At 50.0% G+C, this 17,530-nt stretch overlaps 1 protein-coding gene across 5 annotated transcripts in view; it reads right to left on the reverse strand.

Annotated features, from left to right (window-relative positions):
• Positions 1-17,089, reverse strand: part of LOC126580022 (uncharacterized) — a 35,254-nt gene extending 18,165 nt beyond the window's left edge. For 3 of the 5 annotated variants that reach the window (XM_050243856.1, XM_050243855.1, XM_050243853.1), the window contains exons 1-10: positions 16,928-17,089; positions 10,155-10,782; positions 7,698-8,361; positions 7,489-7,614; positions 7,153-7,407; positions 4,947-6,271; positions 3,467-3,558; positions 3,009-3,383; positions 2,355-2,831; positions 447-870 (exon numbers count right to left, since the gene is read on the reverse strand). In XM_050243856.1, the coding sequence (XP_050099813.1) occupies positions 447-870; positions 2,355-2,831; positions 3,009-3,383; positions 3,467-3,558; positions 4,947-6,271; positions 7,153-7,407; positions 7,489-7,614; positions 7,698-8,048 (3,425 nt within the window). In that variant the 5' untranslated portion in view covers positions 8,049-8,361; positions 10,155-10,782; positions 16,928-17,089. Of the gene's footprint in view, positions 1-446; positions 871-2,354; positions 2,832-3,008; positions 3,384-3,466; positions 3,559-4,946; positions 6,272-7,152; positions 7,408-7,488; positions 7,615-7,697; positions 8,362-10,154; positions 10,783-16,584; positions 16,809-16,927 lie in introns of those variants that run through there. The other 2 variants (XM_050243854.1, XM_050243857.1) reach the window with 2 other exon arrangements.
• Positions 17,090-17,530: the final 441 nt, after the last annotated feature.

A 17,530-nucleotide genomic window follows, 5' to 3' on the forward strand; every position in this document is an offset into this window, starting at 1 on the left:
TAACTACATCTCAAAATCAATTCAGGAGTGGAATATTTTCGCTATCATGCATTATCATATCAAGCATTTTGCATGAAAGGATGCATTTTGTTTCGAACCAACTCTTTTTCCCTCCTTCTACCGCCTTGCAGATATTTTATATAGGTTTCTGACACATTTTATCAGCTAGTTGCGTGCTTAAAGGTCAATTATAAACCCCAAAAATAAATGCAATTTCATAGAGATGTACGTATTGGTTTTTACCTCGGTTTTTTTTACCAGAAAGGATAAGAAGAAGAAAGAAAAAAAAAAGAACGAGATAGAGAGAGACGGCTGGAGAGAGGGAAAGCAAATCTCGAACGAAACAGTCTCGAGGACGGACGGACGGACGGACAGACGGACGGACCGGATGGTACGGTACGAAACGGTGCGCGAACGGGCCTGGGGTGAATGAGAGTGGTCCTTACCTCTTCAGCTGCGGTTGCTGGGTGCTGTAGGACCCTAGCGAAGCCGCCCCAGTCGTCATCGTGGACGTCGTCTGCATCTTGACGCCGGTGATCGTCGGTGAATCACTGCCGGTCCCGGTCCCGGTCGTCCCGGTCGTCCCGGTCGTCGTCGTCGTGGTCGTGGTCGTCGTCGTTGATTGATTGTCGGTGGCCGCAATCGCAGACAGCAAGCAGTCGGTCGCGTTGGCCGTGGTTTCGGGCAGCTGTGCCGTGCCGGATTCGCCCGTATCGCCCTCAAGCATCTGGAACAGATTGTCGCTGGCCGTCGCCTTCAGGTAGGAGATGCGGCGCATCTTCCGCTCATCTTCATTCTCCATCGGTTGCTGCTGCTGCTGCTGCTGCTGGTGCTGCTTGGACCGGAGTATGATCGGGGGACCGAGGCCATCTACAAGTTGTGCAGCAAAAATGGTGAGCAAAGAGAGGTGTTATTAGCGGGGAAGGATCAAGATCAGCACTCGAATCGCACATCACAAATCGCCGGTCTTGAGGAGATGGACAGACGCAAACAGAATCGAATCGAATGCAGGTCGGAAGCCGTCGTTAGTAACCGCGCTAGGGGCGTGCGGGTCAGTTGCAAACAAGGGAGGGGGTGAAAGGGGGTTAATGGGATACACACAGTGACGGACAAGCGAATAGGACCACGTCCACACACATGTTACTAATTAGTTCGTTATAGATTAATGGGCCCCAGAGTGTGACCTTCTAAAATGGCTTCATAGGAATAAAATCGAACAATTCATTCATCTTCTAAATGCATCGGACAACTCAAATAAGACCACCAAAAGGGGGTTTTCAATTATTGAACCGTCAAAACACAAATGTCTATCTGCTAGGTGTACCAATATGAAATGAGCGTCAACGCTTCAATGCATCAAACGTGAATGTTTGGTGTAGGCGCATCTTATCTCAATTTTTTTCTTTGTTGTTTGGACATCTGTTAATCATACCTCATACCCAGAAAACCATTAAACAAGACCGGCTACGTTTGGCAGCGTGTTGAAAATGACCATTTTTGTTCCAAAAAATTGACGAAATGCGGGAAGCATTAATCTTTTGCTTCCAGCTGAAGAAAACTGCTTCGGATTCGCACCGAATGCTTTGAAAAAAGTTTAGAATTACATTTAATAATGAGCCAAGTGCATCACTTCCAGTCGTACGAGAAGGTAAACATTTGCGTCTCGTACTGGTCATTGGCAACCAGATCAACAATTTTTTGACTACCTCGCCACAAACTACCTACAAGATAGGTGTGAAATGTGTCTCCAACGAGGGACAGTACTTTGAATTAAATATAATTTACCGTTGCATTAGAAAAAAAAAATGTTTCATGTTCACCCAAAAACGGCTCATTTCACACTGGTACACCTGGTATGAAGCCACATGTTGCTACATTTTCTGGACCGGCATCTGACAGAAAAGAAAAGAAGTAACAAAAGGGTGCGGCGGGCTACACTTGTACACCGATTTTCAATGGCAAGTGATTCCATGCAAAAATCCAAAACAAAAATTCATAATCGCAAATCGGTAATCCCCCTCCTTGCAAGTTTTTTTTTTGTTTTTTTTTTTTGTTTCTGTATTTAGCAGACAAAAAATGCCGGATCAGTCAAAACTCTGTTCGAATTAAATTAGAGGCGGCAAGGTGTTCCTCAGCTCCTCAACAGGCAGGCCAAACATGCGGCAGTCTAGCCTAGCTAGTGGCTAGTGGCAGGCAAAACAAAAAAAAAGGGGAGGAGAAGGTGAGTTATGCGATGCGCTTAGCATGAGAACATCAGGCGAGAACATGGTGTTGTTAATGGCGCAGGCGCAGGCGCAGGCGAGCAACAAACAGGTAGTACAATCGCTATATCGAAAAATGTCCGCATGCTCCACCTGTGCATAAGTCCAGCGTCGTTGGACGAACCGGACCACGACCCGGTGGTGGCTGCTGGTGGCGGCTGGCCCAGCCCCGACTTTCGTTGGTCGTCTGCAACGATCCAGCCAAAATGGGTGACAAAGGGGTGGCGCAGTAGGCAGTAGCGGCAGTGGGAGTAACAGCAGCAGCAGCAGCAGCAGCAGCAGCAGCAGTAGAAGCGGTTGCAGATCCGGCGCGTCGGCGACGCTGTTGCTGTGGCAGCATCCTTTCGTCGTCATTGTCGTCGCTGTCTGAGAACGGGCGTCCGCCACCCACCTCGACGATCGTCTGGTTGCGGTGTATCGCCTTCCGTACGCTGCCTTCCGGTTGCCGTTCCGTGGTGGCATCGCACGCCAGCAACAGGGGCCGTTGCAACCAGTGAGCTGCAGCCAGACTGTCGCTGCTGGACGTGAGCGGCGTTACTGGGGCCGCTGCAGACCCTTGCAACCAGAAGGCTGTCAGAGGAACCCCAAACCACCACGAATCCCACCCACAATCATCCATTTGCACGCCCCATCGCAAAACCAAAAAAAAAACAAAAAAACACGCACACAAACACCGCAGGACAGAAGAGAGTAGAGGAGAGATAAATTAAGGTAAACAAATAGAAACGGTGGTAACGGGCAGCTTACCGGACGAGTTGCAGACGACATTCCGGTAGGAATCGTCACGAATCGGTTTCTGGCGCAGGATCGCTACCCCCGGACCTACCGCCACTGGTGGGGACGGATCGGAAGCGACGGTCGGCACCGACGGTGGGCAGAGGGGTTTCTCTGGCCCGGCCCGACCGTTCTCCGAGCCGAGAGATGACGAAGACGACGGTACACCGCTACTGTCCACTGGTGCTGGTGCTGGTGCCGGTGCAGCAGCTGGTCGCGCCACCACCTTAACCCCGGCGCTTTGCTCCGATTGTGACGGAGTGGATTCCACCGAGAGTGACCGAACGCGGCCGCCCGTCGTTTTGTGCGTCGAATCCGAGTCGGAGCACACGGATGGCGTTTGATCGTCTGCAGGGAGTGACCGAGAGAGAGAGAGAAAGAGACAGTAGAAGAAGACGCACACGGTGTTACTGCTTGGTGGCACTACTTACCGGTCGACCGGCACCAGCCGGTGCTCTCTGCCTTCAGCTCAAATTCTCGCCGCCGTACGGCCACATTCGGTACGACCTGCTTCGTGTTAATGCTAACGGGGGGGGGAGGGGGAGAAAATAAAACCGGGAAAACATATTAATATGGAATTTAAACAGCGCTTGAATGACAAATTAATGGTCTCTCTCGTTCTCTCCACTCCCGTTCCATTCCTTGACCACAAAGTTTGCGATTAATTTTTATGTGACACATATTTTTAACATTTTTCCCTGAACGCCGATCCTTTCATGAACAGTGTGTAATGTTTTTGGATCATTCGAAGAAAAACTGACAGTTAAAGTTTTTTGAAAATTCGCGTTTCATACAAGGCTCCATGGAGCCCGCTACTTTGAAGAGCGTTTCCCAAAACAAAAACAATGTTTTCAAAGTCGGTGCCCATCCAGTACCGTAAAAACTACTGGGCCGATTGATTCGAAATTTTTTACACATAATCTGTACACTATTTGCCAGGTAGTGCCGTCGAGATATCATTAAAATTGTTGATACTTTTTTCTAAACAAATCTTTAAAAATCGTGCTTTTCGGCAAAATCGCAGAAAGCATCACTTTTTGAACTTTAAAAATCTGCCAAAAATCGAAAAATAGGAATATCAACAAAAACTCTCCAGGGCTACCTAGATAAACTTATAATCTTTCTAATGAATATCGATTTGTACATTTCAAATGACCCGTCATGTCGCTGCGATGGGCACCAGGAAAAGTACCTTTTCGACGACATGCCTACCAAAATTTGATGCCATGGATTAATTTTTCAATGAATGTTGCTCAAAACAATACCAAATATTCTGCAAAAGTTCTAGATTAATATGGCATTAGCTTGAAAAAATAAACTTGAATGGTTATGTTCGTCGTCAAATCGTCAAAAAACGGGCCTTTTATAGCCCGAAAATACCAAAGTCCCACCTTAAAGTGTGCGCTATGGTATTTACATTTTTTTTCTGGCACATGTTTTCTTCCATTTTTCCCTGAATTAAGCATTCCATGAAAGAGTATTGTGTAAAATTTGTTTGGATCAAGCGAAGCAAAACTGACAAAGGGTATTATTTGTTGAACATTTGCGCTCCAAACATGGCTCCGATTTCGATCGATTCGAACCAACGATTTCAATGCTTCATGATTTCAAAACAATTGAACCGATCGTTTTGAACCCATAATCTATACACCCAAGCGTCCCATCGATATTTCATAAAAAATGTCGATACTTGTTTTTTATAAACAATGAACGAAAAACTAGTATGTTTTTAAGTAGAATCTTAAAAAGCATCACATTTTCATTTTAAAAAAATTGCAAAAATAAACGAAAAAACAAATGAAATTTAACAAAAACTCTCCAGGGCTACCTGGATAAACTTTATAATCCATCGAAAGAATCTTCTAGAAAGAAAAAAAAAACTACCCAAAAAAAAAAACGACCAGAACCTACCGACTCAGTTCGCTCTTGTACAGATCCATCCGATCGATCCCTTCCGGTGACAGTGGGCGACCGGATTCGAACAGTTTCGCCTTCTCGGAGACGGCGTGCAGACTGTGCGCGGACAGGGGCAGCGCACCAGCACCGGCAGCGGCGCCAACGCCGCCCGCCAACGACGCGGGCACGCTCATCTCATCCAACAACAGCTGCTGCTGCTGCTGCTGCTCGGACGGTATGGTCAAGTGCAGCGGTTCCGAATGGCGTTCCACTGGTAGACGGGCCCCGTTCGGCACCGTGGCCGTTGTTCCCGCTCCCCGCACTTCTACACCACCACCACCACCACCACCGGTAAAGAAGAGCTCCCGAATGACGGACAGATTGGAGGCGTGCGTTGGCTGTGTGCCGGTTGGAGTAGGGAAAGGTTTCGTCGCTACTGCTGCTGCTGCTGCTGTCGTTCCGGTTGATGGTGGTGATGGTAGCGGTGGCGTTGTACCTAACACAACCGACCGGGTGCTGGTGGTGACCGTCGGATGTGCTGCCGTCGGTGGCCAGACGGATTTCTGTAAACGATTCGGACGGCCGTAAAACTCGCGCTGCTGCACATCGCCCCCGGTCGGTTTCGGTGGTACGCTGGGGCGGGATGCTGACGCACCACCGGTCGTGGTAGCACCGGTAGCCGACTCCTCCCCGGCCACTCCACGCCCGGTCGTGGATCGCGGACGGGCATCGGGCTCGGACGTGACCGGTACCGTTGGTACGGGACGGCGCAGAAACTCTTCCTTCTGCTCAAGGCTTTTGCGCAACCGGGACATGATGGCACTGTCCCCGTCACCGAGCGCCACATAGCTGGCGCTCGTCTCTTTCGCGCTGGCGTACTCGGGCTGCTCGTGTTGCTGCTGCTGCTGCTGCTGCTGCTGCTGCTGCTGCAAACTCTGATACTGCTTGGACAAATACTGATGCTGCGTTTCGGCGCTTTCCACGCTGGATGGTGACGGTGCCTGGGCTGTGTGTGGCCCGCTGGCCGCCTTCACCGTCAACTGAGTAACCTGGTGCGGTGCTTGGTTGCCGCTCGCCAGTACCCTTGGTACCTCGGCATAAATTGGATGCTTGCTGTTGCTGCTGCTGCTGCTGCTGCTGTTGTTGCTATCCAGTGGGTTGACGGTCACGATCTCCTGCAGCGCACTGTACAGTGATTCCTGTTTCTCCTGGACGCCGGCCACCGTCAGCACCGGCGGTTGGCCCTTCAGCTTCGGGTGCATCACCCTCGGTGCGTAAACCTGCTGGGGCTGTGGTCGTCGCTGATTCGTTTCCGGGTTGTGGGCCGTTTCGCTGAAAAACTGTTCGCGAAGAGCGAACGAACGAAATGTTGTGGATCACTGTCTGTCTGTTTGTTGTTGTTTGTTAAGGGGGGACTTTGGTATTTTCGGGCCAAAAAAAAAGGCCCGTTTCTTAACGATTTTTTGTGACGTAACCATTCAACTGTATTTTTTCAAGTAAATGACATAATAATCTACCACTTTTGAAGAATATTTGGTATGGTTTTGAGCCACATTCATTGAAAAATGAATCCATGCCATCAAATTTAGGCAGTCGTGTCTTACTTACAAAAGATACTTTTCCTGGTGCCCATCGTAGCTACGTGATGAGTCATCAGAAACATGGAATATGGATATTCGTTAGAAAGATTATAAGTTTATCTGTGTAGTCCCGGAGAGATATTATTATTTTTTATGATATTCCAATTTTTCGATTTTTGACAGATTTTTGAAGTTGAAAAAGTGATGCTTTTTGCGATTCTGCCCAAAAGCACGATTTTTAAAGATTTGTTTAGAAAAAAGTATCAACAATTTTAATGATATCTCGACGCGACTACCTGGCAAAGAGTGTACAGATTATGTGTTAAAAATTTCAGTTCGATCGGCCCAGTAGTTTTTACGGTACCGGATGGGCACCGATTTTGAAAACGTTGCTTTTTGGGAAACGCTCTTCAAAGCCTTGCATGAAACGGGGATTTTCAAAATTCTGTATCTTTGTCAGTTTTTCTTCGACTGATCCAAAACTTTTACACAATACTCTTGCAAGGATCAGCGTTCAGGGAAAAAAAAAATGTTAAAAACATGTGTCACAAAACAAAAAAAAATAAATACCAAAGTCCCCCCTTCCCCGTTAAACACCCTCCGAGTCTCATCCGTGGCCTCGCGTGACCGGGATGACGTACCGTTTGCAGGATGTCAAAGTTCTTTGGCACCACCTGGAGGGTGAGCGTTTTCGGTGTTTGCTGTATCGTCGCGACCACCTGCGAGTACGGTATCGAGGTGACGGGCACCCCGTTCACCGCCAGCAACCGATCGCCCTCCTGCAGCCCGGCCAGGTGTGCCGGCGTGTTCGGGTGTACCTTCTTCACGAACACCGTGTCCATGGGATGCACAAAGTTCAGTATCCCGACGCCCGGTATCGTGCTGGTGGAGGATTCCTGCAATGAGCAACAGACGAGGAGCAAGGTGAGCGGGGAGTGAGAGTGGAAAAACGAACCGGGGGAAAAAAAATGCCCTACCGTAACCGAATCCGGCGGATAGACGATGAAGTGGCGCAACGTGAACCCGAAATCCCCGTTGTGCCGGTGCAGTATCACGATCCGCGGTCCACTCACAACACCAACCGTTGTTGTTATTGGGCTCATCTGGAATGAAACGGACCCAAAAACAAAAACCCAGCGCCGTCACAATTGCCGTATCGGCCAAAAACACCCTGACGCCCACGCACCTGATTCCGCTGTTGCATGGCGCCCGTGGTGGAAAACGAAGTTCCTGTTGCGTGGTGCGTGAATTGTGACGGTGCACAAGCTGGCTGCTGGAGGCCACCACCAGCGTACGGATGCACCATCGCCATCGCTGATTGCACATGAAACGGGGGAGGTCCGGGTGCGCGGATCGGGGTCGGATGTGGATGCACCATGGTGGTGGTGGTGGTGGTGGTGGTGGTGGTGGTGGTGGTGGTGTGGCCGCGCGCCGACACCAGCCCGATCATCGGCATCATCGGCAGTGATCCACTGGCGCCACTACCACCGTCCACCCCCGTCAACGTCGCCGGTCCGGAACCTTCTCTGTCGGCCATCCCCTTTCACTCGTGGCCCACCAACGCTCGGGCAAAAAATAAACGACTGACGAAGCGAGCGGGAGCGATTACGAGGCGTCTCGGTCGCTCGTGATCCGGTGGCCAGCGCCTACTGCGCGGCCTGATGGGCTACTAGCAACATATTGCACCATTTCGCACCACCGCCGCCGCCGGTCCCTAGTGCTGCTGCATGTGCATGGGAAGGGAGCTAGTTCGAGCTACTAGCGGTGGGTCCGTGGATTTTTGGTGCTCGCTCCGGGCCACCGCACTAGATCTGCCCCCACGCCGTGGAGCTCGGTCGCTCGGTTGTAATCTAAAAATAACAAAAGAAACAATATAAAAGTGCATTAATGACGATGAAAGTGATTGGAAAACCCAACACACACACACACACACACACACACACACACAACACAACCAGCACACCGGGAACAGAACGCTAATTTACCAGGTGTATAACCTTGAAACTGCTGTTTTTTTTTGTCGATGAAAACACACATTTAAAAATATATAGACAACCAAAAACTAAATTAATCCAAGTACTTTTCCTTGCTAGCTATACATTTGTCCTATCGTTTGGCCAATTTGTGTTTACCATGCCAAAAGCATTCTTCATTTAGCGACACAAAACCGTCGTCCGTCATGTCATTTTCTGATATCTTCATACAAATCGATGTCGCTGCTCGGCCAGCGCGTGACCGATCGTCGAAAATTGGTTATATTTGGAATGGTCCAGGTCCAGTTAATTAGCGGGGGGAGGCAGAATCGCTCAGTTTATTGAATTTAAATAGCGTTGAGCTATTTTTAACGAGTTCGAAGGGGCGTTGTCGGGCTGGAATATCAACCTCTCATGTTTTTGATCCTAAATCGGCCTTGTTTCACGCAAAGCACATTATACTTTGATTATCGGCTGGTGCCCTAACAGACGACAGCCATCTGATCGCACCAAGTACACAGCATTGGCTTGCGCTCAAAGCGATTTGATGGTTTTGTGGTAGAAAATGAGGGTTAGCGGGGATCTATTAACGATTTTTTTACGTTCAAGATGCTCAAAACGTATTCACTTTTCATCGAAAGGCACCACAAGAATCCGGAACAACATTCTTGTTTGCCTAGCAAGCAACAATTCGCATCTGTTTTGGCGTCGCTCCATCTTCAATTCATTTTCCAGCAGTTTGAACGTTTCCAAGGCACGTAAGCGTATGGAAATGGCTGGGTAAGTAATTCCTAACTACTGAGCAAGTATTTTCTTACGGTTACGTATGATTCTCATCCAACTTGCAATTCATGGTCCTAATCTTTTTTTGAGTGGATTTTTACGCTTCTTGTAACTCAAGTCAAAATGGGCATCTTTGGACCGATTTAACTTATCTTTGCAAGCGGTTTCCAATACCACATTGTCCACCACAGGCCTCAATAAGCATTTTACGTGATTCGATCGTCGATTTTTCCAAATTAACGGACAAAAATGGAGCTCCCCGCGAAAGCTCTTTCGTCAGGCACAAAACTAGACATGATTTGAGCAAGAAAAAATATATATATGCTGCTGTGTGGTATCACTTATGATGTGGACTGATTTATGTAAACAGGTGTTGAATTAACACAAAAAATCGGAAAAAAAATTTGCCCCTTGCCCCCATCTATAAGCAAACAGCAGTTTTAAGGTTATAACACCTGGTACAAGCCAGCGAGCTGCAGCACTGTACGTGTTGCAGCAAACCACGGACTGGACCGTTCCTTTTCAAAGTGCTTGTTGTGTTGTTTTTTTTTTCTCTTTTGAGTTCGCAAACTACACCCGCCCAAATTGAACGGTCGGATTGGACTTGAGCCGCGACCGCTGGCCGCTGGCCAGCACCCTTTCCCAGCCGAAGCCTAGGTGCTAGAGCAAATATTGTTCTAGGCCGGCCGACAAAACGTTGGCGGACTTCCATTGGCTCGGCCTCGATGGCGTGGGACGTTTCACCGTGGGGATGCACCGGGGATCCTTTCCGATCTTCGATCCGGGCTCCGGGGTTCGGGGGGGGGGGGGGCACCGACATCCGTCTAAAAGTGGGTCTAAAACCGGCATGTCAGTCATGATGGCGGTGCGCGTTGCACCTTACTCACCCCTCCTGGAAAGCGCGGTTATGGTGAGGGCTTTTCCCTGCACCTGCACCTGCTCCAACACGGAAACCGAAGGGCTGTTTTCTTCTTCCACTCCCCACAGCACACGCAGCAGCAAGATACGCTGATTGCAGAGGTGGCGGCCTTCGGAACGCCTTCGTTTAGGCACTGTTTGATTGGCTAGGTTGAGAGATGCCAAAGATGGGTTGATCGTGGAGTGTGCTCGTGTGTTGACAAACGGCAACTATCACTGCTTGCTCGCTGCTACTGCTGCTTCTGCTTCTGCTGCTGTTATTCCGGGAGGAATCGAGCCACCGGCACAAAATAAAAGGACGTACGTACGTTAACCCCCCCTTTGGATGCACACTTGGATAGAGGGAACACTTGGCGGTGCACTTTTCTGCCGACGGCGGACGACGGCGGTAATACGAAACAAACACACGCACACTGGCACGCAAGCAAGCACGCAAGCAAGTAGTAGAGTGTCTCGTCTCCGGCCGGCCGTGGTCCGGGGGTCGTACTGGTTTTGCTGCTCGGTGCCAAGCTCGGTCACTGGTTACTGCCGTTCCACTACTGAGAGCGTGTGGTTTTCTTTTGCCACAAAACACACCGTGGTACGCGGTCACTGCGTCTGCTGGCGAGGAATACCGGTGTCGGTCAGCCAACCAGTCAACCATCCATCCAGCAGCATCAGCCAGGCGCAGACAGGAGCGGTACACAAGGCCGAGATCAATCAGTGCACAGGGAGAGAGAGAGAGAGAGAGAGAGAGAGAGAGAGAGAGAGAGAGAAACGAATGAGAAAAGATGAAGAATATAATATGAAGAAGAAAAATAACAATCACACCAATCAACGAAACAAACACATACACAGATGGGTGCGCGCACGCGCGCATTTGCATATGGCGGTGATGGCGGGCAAGTAGTCGCCCCCCCCCCCCCCACCCTCCCTCTCCCTCCATGTACTGTTACGCACACACAGTCAAGGACGCACGCACCGCACCGGAGCAAAATCATGCGTGGCAGAAGGGGGAAACTGTAGCCTCCTATCTCTGACCCCCCCTCCCGTCCTGTCTGGCTCTTTGCTGGACCAGAGTCGAAGATGCTACATGTGTCCCTCTGTAGCGTGCGGGGCTCCTCATTGGCCCGGTACACTCCAACCTGGTTGGCTGGCAGCGCCATGCATGCTTTCCCCTCTCTCTCTCTCTCTCTCTCTTTCTCTCACACAAATACACACAAAAACCCGGTGATGTGATTGTGGGGGGATGATGACGATGATGATGATGATGATGATGCTCTGGCTGTCCGCGCGGTCGATGGACACTCTTTGGGCATCAGCAACATGCGAAAGGGAAGGGGGGGGGCAGGTACCAGGCGCTGCTGTCGTGATGATGTGATGACGTCAGAGTAGGGCGGATGGCGGGCGGGCGGGCGGGCACAAAAAGAGGAAGTAGCAGGGAAAGTGGACGGGGTAGCAGGGAGAGACCGTGTGTCATTGCATTGGCTAAAGATAAATCATTTCTTTATTCGCGAAGCCGAAACCAACGGAGAGAAATGGGGGAGAGAAAGGGGGAGACAGTGAGTGAGAGAGAAAGAGAGCAAGTGGCACCAGGTACTGCCGTCCAGCCAACTGTTCAGCCCGGGGTGCCCGCCGGATAGAGTGACCATCGGCCAACGAAACTGCTCGGTTCGATGTTTTGCTTTGTCGCTCAGCTCAGAAAGAGTTTTTGCCACACAAAACCAGCCGTGTGCAAAACACCTTCACGGCGTTCGTTCGGCGATGTTTAGTGAGCTTTGCGCGGCAGCCGTAAAGCCGTGAAGAGTTCTAGTACCGGAATGTCTCGTTCGTTTGTTTTGTTACTAGATAGCGTCCGCGGGTGTTTGCACAAAGATAGTGTCGCTACCGTGCGCCTTGGAACATTTATGGATTGAATGCTGATGATTTTTTTTTTTAATTTCGTATTTTTTGTAGGTTGTCAGTACTGTGATTGGCGCCCATGACGAAGTTACACATCAAAATAATGATTAGTTTTTGAGAAATGATTTTTTTTTGGCGAGATACTAAAAGTGCATTCGTCGATTTGCACTATGACGAAATTTTTGGAGCAAAGAATTTGGCATAAAATTTAGATAAAAAAAAATGATGCAGAAAGCCTTTGATAACAATTTTAAGTTAAACAAAAATGTTTACAAGTGGTTAAAAAACTTCCAGGATGGTCAGGAACGTGTAGAAGACGAGCCGATTGAAGCCGCTGCGAAGAAGGAGCTGAAGACTATCCTTAAGGGGGGACTTTGGTATTTTTTTTGGCGACCCTTATTTTTTACTTTTTTCCCTGAATGCAGATCCTTTCAAGAACATTGTGTTAAAATGTTGGTTCAATCGAAGCAAAACTGACAAAGATACAGATTTTTCAAAATTCGCCTTTCATACAATGATCCATGCAGCCCGCTACTTTGAAGAGCGTTTCCCAAAAACCAACGTTTTCAAAGTCGGTACCGTAAAAACTACTGCACCGATCGATTTGAAATTTTTAATGCATAATCTGTACACTATTTTCCAGGTAGCCCCGTCGAGATATCATTAAAGTTATTGATACTTTTTATTTAACAAATCTGTAAAGTTCGTTTTTTATGGCAGAATCGCAAAAAGCATCGCTTTTTCAACTTCAAAAATCTGTGAAAAATCGAAAAATTAGAATATCAACAAAAACTCAACGAGGCTACCTAGATACGCTTATAATCTTCCTAACGAGTATCGATTTGTAATTTTCAGATGACCCGTCATGTCGCTACGATGGGCACCGGAAAAAAGTACCTTTGCGACGACATGCCAACCAAAATTGGATGCCATGGATTATGTTTTCAATGAATGTTGCTCAAAACAATACTAAATATTCTTCAAAAATTGTAGCTTAATATGCCATTTATTTGAAAAAATAAAATGGAATGGTTGCGTCACAAAAAATCGTCAAAAATGGGCCATTATTTGGCCCGAAAATACCGAAGTCTTCCCTGAAAGTCGACTTTTTCACGTGTATCCAAAACAGGAAAATCCGTCTGCACAAGTGCAATGGATCGGAGAGGGCAGGGAGGAGGCATTCCTGTAAAGGCGACGAAATTGATTTGGAGGAACAAAACAGGAATTTAAAAAAAAAATTGGTAAATCCTCTTATTTATCGATACACAGTAGAATAGATAGTTACATAGATAGATCGAACAATAGTTAGTTGAATAGCCACATAGCGACCTCGCAAAAACATCACCAAAGCCTGTTTCGCGAGATCGCGCGAACGCAAAACATTGTCCGCCAATTTTTGGCCGAAAATTGCTCAAACACAAGAAAAACAACCCAACAAACAAAAAAAAACAGGACACTTTTCATCGCCATTTCCGAATGACCTGCCCTAAGCCGGGGTCCTTCTGGGCCACTGGGGAGTCAACAGCGACAAAACCAAAAAAAGGCAGTCGTCTCACGTCCCACCGGCCGGGGGGGGGGGGGGGGGGGGATGGCATATCTGGTCACCCTGGTCAAACAGACACACGCCCACACACCGAGACGCGCGCGTAGGAGGATGCGCTCGCCCTGCGCTGGTTGTATCGAAAACCGAAGCGGAGTCCGCATTTTTTTTGTTTTTTTTTTGTTTTTTTTTGGCGAGCAGCGCTGCTTGTTCAGAGATTTTACTACTACCTGCTGCTCCGGTCGGAGGTGTGAGGTGTTAATTTTTAAATAGCCCACCACCACGCTCCCCCTCTCTCTCTCTCTCTCTCTCTTTCTCCCATAACCACACAAACAGCGCCAGCATTCTGAAGCGCATCAGGTGCGCGAACGGTGTGCGCCACAACCCCCCCCCCCCCCCCCCCCCAAAAAAAACACCAACAACGCACCGAGGATCCAAACCCCCGTAAGGATGGTGCGCGACAGGACGCTCAGGGGGGGGAGGGGGGTGAATGGAGCATTCCATCATCATCTTGCTCTCGCGGCGGCGAATCCGCGGAGCTTGCTATCAAGATGATGTCCTTCAGCTGTCTCCTCGCTGCTGGCCTGGCCTGGCCTGGCACAACTCGGCCACAAACTCGGTCGCCAACCAATGCACACCCCTTCGGCGCACTTTGTGGAGTGGTTTCTATTTATGGAACATCGACGTACAATGTGCTGAACCGCGGACTCCACCTCCGCCGACCACCTGGGGGCGGGCAAGATGGAAGATGGACAGTGAGACCTGGGGCCCTGTGTGTCACACTCACGGAAGGAAAAGGATGACTCAGTGTTCGGGCGATGGAGTTGTTAAAGGGCTGATCGGCATGCCATGCCGATGCATCCTGGCTCACCCGTCACCACCGTTTTGCTGGCGATGAGCTGATGGTGAGGGAATGCTGCAGGGAGAGGGAGGCTTTGTAACCGGAACCAGGGTGGATGCACCGGATCAACAAGTGGGTCCCCCTCCCCCCAAACCCTTGGCCCCGATTACATCATCATTCGAGCGCGGCAGCGTACATGGGAATGCTACATCGCTTATCGCCGGCTCGCCGGTTGGTGGTGCCGGTTGACCATCCATGCATTCCATATCACACCGCTAATAGAGCGGGCATTAAAAAAGCCGATGAAACGATGAAACAAACCACACCCCTCGTTCTATCCACGCCTTCCACCCCTTCCCCTTTCCCGGGCAATTTCCGCCATCGCAGTAATTGATAGTAATTGATAAGCGACAACAACATTGGCCAGAGGGTAGTAGCGATATGCACCGCCATCGCTCTCTCTCTCTCTCTCTCTTTGCAGTCTCTCACTCTCTCTCTCTCTCGTTCGCACTCCCGTGTGGCGGCCTCCATTGTGCTCTCCCTAGAGAGTGTGTGGCCCCCAAAAAAAAAACAAAACACAAAAAGGTGCACAACAAAAACAAATGCGTCCCAAAAAAGGGCGGCCAGGCTCCTCCTTGACATTCACCACAGCACAGCACAGCACAGCAAAGCAAAGCAAAGCACAGAAAACAAAAAAGGAAGGTTTGGGGAGGACGACGAGACGACGGGGCCTCCAAAGAGACACGGCCTTCTGCGGCTTCTGTACTGCGCGCGCTGCTCGTGTTTTTTTTTTTTTGTTTAGTTTTTTGTGGTTGTTGCTGCTTTTTGCGTGTTTTATGTTACTTGCGATCCTGGCGAGGGAGGCAGTGCAAAAAAAAAAACAGCACCGGGGAAGACAGAACAAAACAAGGTGAGAGTGTACAGAGGGGAAGACATTTCCAACCCACGCACTGCGGCTCCGCATTCTCTCTCTCTCTCGCTCTCTCTCTCTCTCTCTCTCTCTCTCTCTTTCTCCCTGTGCAAGGCTGCCCGTCCGCGTCACCAAACGGGAACCAGCGACGATGGAGCGACGACGGTAACGACGACATCGTGGAAACGAAACGTCGATCGTCAGCGTTCGGTTTGGGGGGGTGACAGCGGGATGAGGAGGTGATCGCCACATATACACCGACACACACACGTAGACGCAGGTACAGCGGCAGGTATCGGCAACGGCATGGACACCATCGTCGTCGTCGTCGTCGTCGTCGTCGTCGCATCATCGCTGCTTTCATTCGCTGCGTGTCATGTATGCGCGCGCGCGCGCGCGCGTATGTGTGCTTGTTTGTGCGATGGCGAAAGCAAGCAACCAGCGAGTGACCGGAGGACTAAAACTAAAAGACAGACAGTGAGCGAGCGAGCGAGCGAGCAAGAGAGAAAAAAAAGGGGGGGCCATCGCGCTCAAGATCATTCGCTGGTCGAGCAGAAGACGGTGCGCCAGCCCCTCTCCGTGCCATCGAGGCCCGGGCTCTTATGGAAAATGCCAGTGACATAAACAAACGGCGCGCATTATCCGGCACCGGTGGCACGGGTTCAGTTGCAATTGGTTTTTTTTTTTTTTTGTTCGAGCCACGTCCCTGCCGTGCAGCGTTCCAGCGTCGGCGTCCTCAGCATCTCAGCAACGAGAAAGCGCGCAGCAACGAGGTAGCGAGAGCTCTGCGTGCGCGGCAAATGGAGGCTCTTACCACCACCACCACCACCACCACCAACGGACCAGGGCAGACCGCAGAGCGCTGGCCTTTAAGGAGGCTTACGCTGCGCTGTCGAGCTATGTGCGCCAAGGTACGCCAAGAGAGCGAGAGAGAGAAGGGAAGCGAGGCTCGACCGAGGCTATCGTGTTTGGCTTTCCCTTCTGACTCGTACTGCCCCACACAGGGGATCAACGGTGACGGGAACGATACACATGTACGCACGCACGCACGCACGCGATCAAGGACGGGATCGTAACCATGAGCCAAGCGCACAACGCAGAGCATAGCGATGATGATGACGAGAAACCGCGAGGAGCGATCGTACCGCATACTGCTTTTGCGAACCTCGCGCACGCACGCACGCACGCACGCACCCATGCACACGCACTAACAAACAAAACACTCACCTAGCTCACGGTTAACACGCACTCGATCGAGCAACAACAATCGTGCGCTACACACTACACACGAGAGGTTGCGGGCGCGCGCGCGCACGCACAGACAACTGAACCACAACACACAACGACAACGACGACAACGACGACGACGACGACGGGTAACGCAGCGGAAAATGCGAACCAACAACAACAATAACAAAAAAAAAAGGGCAGCCAATAATAAAAAAAACAACAACTAATGCACACACGAGCAACTGTGGAAAACGGGACGAAGCAAACGAAAGGATGCGTTACGAACGAACCAACCGGCCAAAAACAAAAAACAACAAAAAAAAAACCACAAAAAAAAAACCTTGATGATGCTGCTGAAGATGATGATGGCGCGATGGCGCGATGGGCCGCCGAGAGAACGGCCTACTACACAACACGGACCGCGACGAAAAACTCGACTCGACCGCGTCCGCTGCTGCTCGGTCGTCCAGGTGACAGCTGTGGCTATAACACACTCTCTTTCTCTCCCTCTCTCTCTCTCTCTCTCTCTCTCTCTCTCTCTCTCTCTCTCTCTCTCGGCCAGCGCGCTGGTCGTCGTCCCCGAGTCGGGTTGGCCAATTAACTGATTCGGAAAGGCACCCACCAGGCACCACGTTCGAACGCGGCGTTCGGGTCCGCTGGGTGTTCGTTCGTTTCGTTTTGTTCGTGTCTATGCCTCCCCACGGGGATAACGCGAGGGAAACGGGGTTTGACAAGATGGCAACATGAAGGAAGAAAAAAAGAAATCTAAAAAAGAGAATTTCGATTCCCAGATTTTGTGACAGCGGGCAGCTGTCAGTGCCCACTGCGACAGCGAGAGCATAATTCAATCCCCGTGCCCGTGCCCGTGCCGCGAGTAGTTCGTTCGGTGGAGGCGCATTGCTTTCGGTGATCTTCCCCTTTTTGTGTGTTGCGTTTCGGTCTT

This window comes from Anopheles aquasalis, chromosome Y (genome assembly GCF_943734665.1).
Source record: "Anopheles aquasalis chromosome Y, idAnoAquaMG_Q_19, whole genome shotgun sequence".
Lineage (NCBI taxonomy): Eukaryota > Metazoa > Arthropoda > Insecta > Diptera > Culicidae > Anopheles > Anopheles aquasalis.